Below are 9,131 nucleotides of genomic sequence, written 5' to 3'. Positions count from 1 at the left end.
TTTAAAGAGAATGAGACGATGCAAAATGGTGTTTAGAAGGTGCTTAAAGTGACTGTTCTTGCGCGAGTTTTCTTTCGGGGTATGTTTCGGATGGCTTCAGCTGCGTTTTATAATTACCCGGGTGATTTTTGGTGGAAGAGAGAGTTTTGCTTTATTGCAACTATCTTTTATAACCTTTTTGTAACTCCCTTTTAGTTCCCCTTTTTGACGTAACGGGTTCGGCCCTATAAATCAATTATGGCCGTAATTGCCATAATTGCCTATGTTTTTGTTTACGTGTTTGAATGTCAATTTTTGCCTGATCATCCTCCGCCCCCTTGACACTCGTCAACAATTATTCTCCACGTGGTGATAAGCTCAGTTTGTTGCCTCCGGTAGCAAGCAAATTTTAGCGATTGGCCTAACCGAAATTCCCTTTGCAGTTCTTAATGTTACCACACGTGTCAAACTATCCGTGCCGGGGTGTGTCTCAACTATCCGCGCGAGTGGCCATTGTGTTGTAGGAAGAGCCTCGTCCATCAGGATTGCCAGTCTGCCAGGTGAGAAATCTGAATTGCTGCAGGTCTTCATCGTATCCCTTTGCATCTCTTGTAGATACTCGCTGGCCCAATGTTTCCAGAAGCGCTGGACGAGCAGTTGCCACTTCTGCCACTCGCTCAGGGTGTACGTCTTTCGGTTTGAATAGTCCGGCTCGGGGATGGCGTTCATGGATGTACCTATAAGAAAATGTGCAGGTGTTAAAGCGGCTAAATCGTTGGGGTCGTCCGACATAGGTAACAGCGGACGCGAATTCATTGCTGCCTCTATTTGGTGCAGCACAGTGATGTATCCTTCATAAGGCAGTCTCGTGCTGCCCAGCTGGCGAAACAGGTGTCTTTTGGCGGTCTTCACTGCAGCTTCCCACAATCCGCCAAAGTGTGGAGCCCTTGGTGGACTGAAGTGCCAAGTGATGCCCATATCAGCACAAGTCGAAACGATGATGTTGCTTTGCTCCTCATCATGGAGCATCTCGAATAGCTCACTAAGCTCCCGGGCTGCGCCTTCGAAGTTTTTACCGTTGTCCGAGTAGATATGGGACGGACGTCCTCGGCGCGATGCAAACCGTCGAAGTGATGCTAGGAAACCAGCAGTGGTCAAATCACCCACTAGTTCCAGGTGAACAGCCTTCGTAGCAAAGCAAACAAATACGCAGAGGTATGCTTTGGCGGGCTCTGCTCGTTTGTGGATCGGTCGTAGGTAGATCGGCCCAGCATAGTCCACTCCGATGGTCGCGAACGGTCGATTCGGTGTGATCCGCGATGATGGTAACTGCCCGATTTGTTGCTGCTCAAGTATGGGCTGTTGGCGAATGCATCGTAAGCAGTGTCTAACGACGCTTTTCACCAGATGTCGTCCTTCGAGTGGCCAAAATTCTTCGCGAATCTGGGAAAGCAGCAATCTTCCGCCACCATGTATGAGTTCTCTATGAAGGTGCTCTGCGATGCGGCGTGCGAAGATGTGCTTCTTGGGCAGAAGAATTGGATGTTTCGATTGATAAGGCAGTTGTGAGAGCTTGAGGCGTCCTCCTACTCTCATAACTCCTTCGCTGTCGATGAACGGGCTCAGACGTCTAAGTGGTGAGCGCTTTGGAACCACCTCACGCTTCCTCAACCGCTCGAGCTCCGTTGGAAATGCGTCTTGCTGTGCCAGCTTGCATAGCACAGTTTTAGCAGCTTCCATGAGGTCCGGAGTGATAGTTGATGACGCTGGGAGCTCCAATGGATCGCGGCGAGTACGGCACTTCTCCTTAGCATTGCGCACGAATCTAAGGCAATACCCAATGACGCGTAGAAGCTTGGTGTATGATGAGTACCGCTCGAACCAAGGATGCACTGTCTCGATGACGGCAACCGCTGCACTCACTTGACGAATCTCTAGCTCGGCACCATCCGCAACCGTTGGTGTTGAATTTGGCCATTCAGACGCTGGACGAATTAACCACTCTGGACCGCTGCTCCACAGTGCACTTTTCACGAAATCTGCTGCGGTCACGCCTCGTGATACCAAATCAGCAGGATTCGAACATCCCGCAATGTGTTTCCAGGGATGGAGATGTGAGTAGGCTTGCACCTCCGCGACGCGATTGCCTACATACGTTTTCCAATTGTTGGGCGGTGAACTCAGCCAATGCAGCGTAACTGTCGAGTCGGACCAAAAATATGACTCCGCTGATTCGAGTCCCATCGCCTGCTTCACACGATCGTATAAATGCGCTCCTGTAACGGCTGCATTAAGTTCTAATCGCGGTAATGTAACCCGTTTTAGTGGTGCTAAACGTGACTTCGATGCCAATAGCGAGATTCGTACGTGTCCTTGTTTGTTTTCACAACGCGAGTAAATACATGCACCGAACGCGGCTTCGGAGGCATCACAAAACGTATGTAACTGAACGCGAGAATCAGGTAAGAGAGCGTAGCGATCACTTTTATAACCGGAAATAATTGGCCAGTCGGATTTAATTGATGTCCACTTTTTGTAGATGCTGTCAGGAACAGGATTATCCCAGCCAGGCTTCTGCACCCACAATTCCTGCATCAGCAACTTAGCGCGAATGATGATCGGCGATATCAATCCTATCGGATCGAACATTCGGGAGATGCCAGAGAATATTAACCGCATTGTGGGGTAGCTGGTGTCGGCGTCGATCCGCGACTCGAAGGATAAAACGTCAGCTTCGGGCTCCCAAGCGATACCGAGTGCCTTTATCTTCTCGTCGGGCATAAATTGAAGCGTTGACTGCGTTCCGATCTGATCCTCCGTCAAACCAGAGAGCACGGCCAACTTACTAGAGGTCCATTTTCGCAGAGAGAATCCACCCTTTTTTAACAATTCATCGAGCTCCTCTCGTAGCTGCTTTGCTTGCTCCTCTGAATCAGCACCACCGATGAAGTCGTCCACGTAGAAATTTTGAACCAAAGCTTGTGCAGCATGCGGAAAGTTCGTGCCTTCATCCTCGGCCAACTGCAGCAACGTACGCGTAGCCAAAAAAGAAGATGGAGCAAGCCCGTAGGTCACCGTATTCAGCTCGTAAGTCTCCACTGAAGCATCCGGTGAGAATCGAAACAACACGCGTTGAAACCGACGGTCATCAGGATGGACTTCTATCTGCCTGTACATTTTCGCGATGTCACCAACGAGCGCTACTTTGTAGGTGCGAAAACGAAGAATTATATCCAGCAACTGGTCTTGCACTACTGGACCGACACGCAATGCATCGTTTAGCGAATATCCAGTAGATGTCTTCGCTGATCCGTCGAAAACGACCCGGAGCTTTGTCGTCGTACTAGATTCTTTCAAAACGGGATGGTGCGGTAAGTAATACCCGTGATCATTGTCTGCTGGAGACGTGGGAGTCATGTGCCCCAGTTCCAAGTACTCTTTCATGAACTTGTGGTATTCTTCTTTTAGGTCTGGATCACGTTGGAGTCTTCTTTCGAGAAGTATGAAGCGGTTCAAAGCCATATCCCTTGACAGTCCAAGTTTGTCAAAGAAATCTGGTTGCTTCGGAAGACGAACTATGTATCGACCCGATGGATCCCGCTGGGTTGTGTTTCGGTAAATAGCCTCACATTGGCGTTCTTCGGGTGAGTAGCCATCGTTGAACCATAACTCTTCTGATTTGAAAAACCGCTCGATGGATTCTTCTAGAGTTGTCATACAAATTACAGCTGTCGTGTGAGCAACATTAGAAGTGCCTTCCGAAGGCTCTGGCGATCCAATCGAACCAGTGACGACCCATCCGAATACGCTTTCCTGCAGAGTTGGAAGGGTAGGTGCTAGTTTGAGCTGGGCGCTACCTTCGAAGAAAGCAGCATAATGTCGAGCGCCAAGAATAATGTCGATTGCCGAAGATTTGTAGAACTCTGGATCGGCTAGGATCAACTCGGACGGGATGTTCCAGCTCGTCGTGTTAACGTCCCGCAGCGGCAGATTAGCCATCAACTTGTCGACAATCAAAAATTCGACACCCACTTCAAACTGTTTCGTTCGTGAGGCAATCTTCGCGTGAACGGATTCTTTCAGCGGACGGGTAGATTGGCCTGCACCCTGCAGCATAACATTAACCTTCTTTCTTTTTAGCCTCAGTCGATGAGCGAGCTGACTGCTTATCATATCAGGCTGCGAGGCACTGTCCAAAAGTGCTCGAGCTGGATGAACTAATCCGAAAGAATCAACTATATTGATGATGGCAGTTTGGAGCAAAACCTGCGTTGGTGCTCGCTCCATTGCTGCTGCGAAAGTTCGCTGAAGATTTGCCGTGTGATCGTTAGTGGCTGGTCCAATGCTCGCAGCTGGCATGGCAGTGGAGAATGTTCCGGCAGAGTGATCCTGTGACGTGTGTGAGTGCAACATAGTGTGGTGTTGTGAATTACAGTGGCGGCATTTGTACTGCGAAGTGCAGTCGCGGGCGCGGTGATTGTCTCGAAGGCAATTCAAACATAATCGTGCGTTCATTACGGTGCGATGGCGTTCGTTCGGGCTCAATGCAATGAATCGGGAACACTTTGCAATAAAATGCTCTGAATCGCACAGAGAGCATTTGCGTACAGCATTTGATGCCGCTGCAAAGCTTCCTAGCCGCGTGGGTGGCATCCGTTTTGTATGATGTTGCGCTTCGCTAAAACTGACATCCTGCTCCTTGTTCACCGATAGCGTTTCAAGCACTCGCATACGGCGCTGCAAGAAAACAATCAGGCTAGCATACGTCGGGCTTTCTTCGTTTGATGCGTGCTCCTCCCAGTCCCTCAGTGTGCTTGTTGGCAACTTGGTGCACAACAAGTGTTCCAGCAAAACACCCCATGTATCCGTCCTTTCCCCAAGATGGTCAAGGGTTTTCTTGTGCCGTTCGAACTCGTCCACTAAGAGGTGCAGTGCGGTCGCGGTTTCCCTTTTCGCGGGCGTCATAGTGAACAGTGCTTGCAAGTGACGTTTTTTCAATAAATATTCGTTGGAGTAGCGCGCCGTTAATGCCTGCCACGCTATCTCGTAATTTGCCGCGCTAATAGTGATCGCTTCTATCACTTGTGCTGCTTCACCCTTAATCGCTGCGCGCAAGTAATGAAACTTTTGGATGGCGGGAAGATCACGGTTGTCGTGAATCAGACACTCGAACGTGTCCCGAAACGTAAGCCATTCCATGTAATCCCCATGAAACTGAGGCAGTGATATGGTCGGAAGTTTAATACCAGCCAAGGAATTACCGGTGGCATTAAATGACGAGCCTTGTGAGGGTCTTTTTGCCTTCAGTTCTGCTTCCACCCGTATCAAACGAGGCTCGAAATCGGCGCGAAGAGCTTCATTTTGCTTGACCTCCTCTTCGGTTGTAGCTCCGTCTTCAAGCTCCTGCTGCAGCTTTTCAAGATCTTCACATAACCTTTCGAACTTGGATATTCTGGCTTCTACTTCAACAAGATCACGGTCTTGTTGAAAATCGCGAACGAAGCTTTCGTAACGGCTAAGTGAAACGAGAAGGATCGCTCTTCTCGACGAAAGGATGATGGGTTCCGCGGGCATTTTGAATCGAAAAACGGCGTACGTAGCGTTTATGGTATCGCGCAATGAAAACGGCCCGAAATCGCGAAGATAAAGTTAACCAACGTTCGTATTTCAAGAATCCTGGTCACGGCACCAATGTTCTTGCGCGAGTTTTCTTTCGGGGTATGTTTCGGATGGCTTCAGCTGCGTTTTATAATTACCCGGGTGATTTTTGGTGGAAGAGAGAGTTTTGCTTTATTGCAACTATCTTTTATAACCTTTTTGTAACTCCCTTTTAGTTCCCCTTTTTGACGTAACGGGTTCGGCCCTATAAATCAATTATGGCCGTAATTGCCATAATTGCCTATGTTTTTGTTTACGTGTTTGAGTGTCAATTTTTGCCTGATCAGTGACTTTAAAGAGAATGAGACGATGCAAAATGTGGTTTAGGAGGTGCTTAAAGTGACTTTAAAGAGAATGAGACGATGCAAAATGGTGTTTAGAAGGTGCTTAAGGTGACTTTAAAGAGAATGAGACGATGCAAAATGGTGTTTAGAAGGTGCTTAAGGTGACTTTAAAGAGAATGAGACGATGCAAAATGAGGTTTAGAAGGTGCTTAAAGTGACTTTAAAGAGAATGAGACGATGCAAAATGGTGTTTAGAAGGTGCTTAAAGTGACTTTAAAGAGAATGAGACGATGCAAAATGGTGTTTAGAAGGTGCTTAAGGTGACTTTAAAGAGAATGAGACGATGCAAAATGAGGTTTAGAAGGTGCTTAAGGTGACTTTAAAGAAAATGAGACGATGCAAAATGAGGTTTAGAAGGTGCTTAAAGTGACTTTAAAGAGAATGAGACGATGCAAAATGGTGTTTAGAAGGTGCTTAAAGTGACTTTAAAGAGAATGAGACGATGCAAAATGGTGTTTAGAAGGTGCTTAAAGTGACTTTAAAGAGAATGAGACGATGCAAAATGAGGTTTAGAAGGTGCTTAAAGTGACTTTAAAGAGAATGAGACGATGCAAAATGGTGTTTAGAAGGTGCTTAAGGTTACTTTAAAGAGAATGAGACGATGCAAAATGAGGTTTAGAAGGTGCTTAAAGTGACTTTAAAGAGAATGAGACGATGCAAAATGGTGTTTAGAAGGTGCTTAGGGTGACTTTAAAGAGAATGAGACGATGCAGAATGAGGTTTAGAAGGTGCTTAAGGTGACTTTAAAGAGAATGAGACGATGCAAAATGAGGTTTAGAAGGTGCTTAAAGTGACTTTAAAGAGAATGAGACGATGCAAAATGAGGTTTAGAAGGTGCTTAAGGTGACTTTAAAGAGAATGAGACGATGCAAAATGGTGTTTAGAAGGTGCTTAAAGTGACTTTAAAGAGAATGAGACGATGCAAAATGGTGTTTAGAAGGTGCTTAAGGTGACTTTAAAGAGAATGAGACGATGCAAAATGAGGTTTAGAAGGTGCTTAAAGTGACTTTAAAGAGAATGAGACGATGCAAAATGGTGTTTAGAAGGTGCTTAAGGTGACTTTAAAGAGAATGAGACGATGCAAAATGGTGTTTAGAAGGTGCTTAAGGTGACTTTAAAGAGAATGAGACGATGCAAAATGAGGTTTAGAAGGTGCTTAAGGTGACTTTAAAGAGAATGAGACGATGCAAAATGGTGTTTAGAAGGTGCTTAAGGTTGTAGTTTATGCACCAGTGACTTTAAAGAGAATGAGACGATGCAAAATGAGGTTTAGAAGGTGCTTAAGGTGACTTTAAAGAGAATGAGACGATGCAAAATGAGGTTTAGAAGGTGCTTAAAGTGACTTTAAAGAGAATGAGACGATGCAAAATGGTGTTTAGAAGGTGCTTAAGGTGACTTTAAAGAGAATGAGACGATGCAAAATGAGGTTTAGAAGGTGCTTAAGGTGACTTTAAAGAGAATGAGACGATGCAAAATGGTGTTTAGAAGGTGCTTAAGGTTACTTTAAAGAGAATGAGACGATGCAAAATGGTGTTTAGAAGGTGCTTAAGGTGACTTTAAAGAGAATGAGACGATGCAAAATGAGGTTTAGAAGGTGCTTAAAGTGACTTTAAAGAGAATGAGACGATGCAAAATGAGGTTTAGAAGGTGCTTAAAGTGACTTTAAAGAGAATGAGACGATGCAAAAGGGTGTTTAGAAGGTGCTTAAAGTGACTTTAAAGAGAATGAGACGATGCAAAATGGTGTTTAGAAGGTGCTTAAGGTGACTTTAAAGAGAATGAGACGATGCAAAATGAGGTTTAGAAGGTGCTTAAGGTTACTTTAAAGAGAATGAGACGATGCAAAATGGTGTTTAGAAGGTGCTTAAAGTGACTTTAAAGAGAATGAGACGATGCAAAATGAGGTTTAGAAGGTGCTTAAGGTGACTTTAAAGAGAATGAGACGATGCAAAATGAGGTTTAGAAGGTGCTTAAGGTGACTTTAAAGAGAATGAGACGATGCAAAATGGTGTTTAGAAGGTGCTTAAGGTGACTTTAAAGAGAATGAGACGATGCAAAATGAGGTTTAGAAGGTGCTTAAGGTGACTTTAAAGAGAATGAGACGATGCAAAATGAGGTTTAGAAGGTGCTTAAGGTTACTTTAAAGAGAATGAGACGATGCAAAATGGTGTTTAGAAGGTGCTTAAAGTGACTTTAAAGAGAATGAGACGATGCAAAATGAGGTTTAGAAGGTGCTTAAGGTGACTTTAAAGAGAATGAGACGATGCAAAATGAGGTTTAGAAGGTGCTTAAAGTGACTTTAAAGAGAATGAGACGATGCAAAATGGTGTTTAGAAGGTGCTTAAGGTGACTTTAAAGAGAATGAGACGATGCAAAATGAGGTTTAGAAGGTGCTTAAAGTGACTTTAAAGAGAATGAGACGATGCAAAATGGTGTTTAGAAGGTGCTTAAGGTGACTTTAAAGAGAATGAGACGATGCAAAATGAGGTTTAGAAGGTGCTTAAAGTGACTTTAAAGAGAATGAGACGATGCAAAATGGTGTTTAGAAGGTGCTTAAGGTTACTTTAAAGAGAATGAGACGATGCAAAATGAGGTTTAGAAGGTGCTTAAAGTGACTTTAAAGAGAATGAGACGATGCAAAATGGTGTTTAGAAATTGCTTAGGGTGACTTTAAAGAGAATGAGACGATGCAAAATGAGGTTTAGAAGGTGCTTAAGGTGACTTTAAAGAGAATGAGACGATGCAAAATGAGGTTTAGAAGGTGCTTAAAGTGACGTTAAAGAGAATGAGACGATGCAAAATGAGGTTTAGAAGGTGCTTAAGGTGACTTTAAAGAGAATGAGACGATGCAAAATGAGGTTTAGAAGGTGCTTAAAGTGACTTTAAAGAGAATGAGACGATGCAAAATGGTGTTTAGAAGGTGCTTAAAGTGACTTTAAAGAGAATGAGACGATGCAAAATGGTGTTTAGAAGGTGCTTAAGGTGACTTTAAAGAGAATGAGACGATGCAAAATGAGGTTTAGAAGGTGCTTAAAGTGACTTTAAAGAGAATGAGACGATGCAAAATGGTGTTTAGAAGGTGCTTAAAGTGACTTTAAAGAGAATGAGACGATGCAAAATGGTGTTTAGAAGGTGCTTAAAGTGACTTTAA

General features: G+C 44.7%; 1 protein-coding gene across 1 annotated transcript; it reads right to left on the bottom strand.

Moving 5' to 3' along the window:
- Positions 1-435: 435 nt before the first annotated feature.
- LOC131271166 (uncharacterized) lies at positions 436-5,553 on the bottom strand (the record flags this gene model as incomplete). Its single annotated transcript, XM_058272555.1, has 2 exons — positions 4,669-5,553; positions 436-4,368 (listed from the first exon to the last, which is right to left on the bottom strand). Coding segments are annotated over exons 1-2 (4,818 nt in total), but the record flags the coding sequence as incomplete, so codon positions are not given.
- Between the last annotated feature and the right edge of the window lie 3,578 nt (positions 5,554-9,131).

The sequence above is a fragment of the Anopheles coustani genome, unplaced genomic scaffold, assembly GCF_943734705.1.
Source record: "Anopheles coustani unplaced genomic scaffold, idAnoCousDA_361_x.2 U_108, whole genome shotgun sequence".
In the NCBI taxonomy this organism is placed as follows: Eukaryota; Metazoa; Arthropoda; class Insecta; order Diptera; family Culicidae; genus Anopheles; species Anopheles coustani.
Note: the sequence above shows the minus strand (reverse complement) of the source record. Positions and strands in the feature narration are given on the sequence as shown.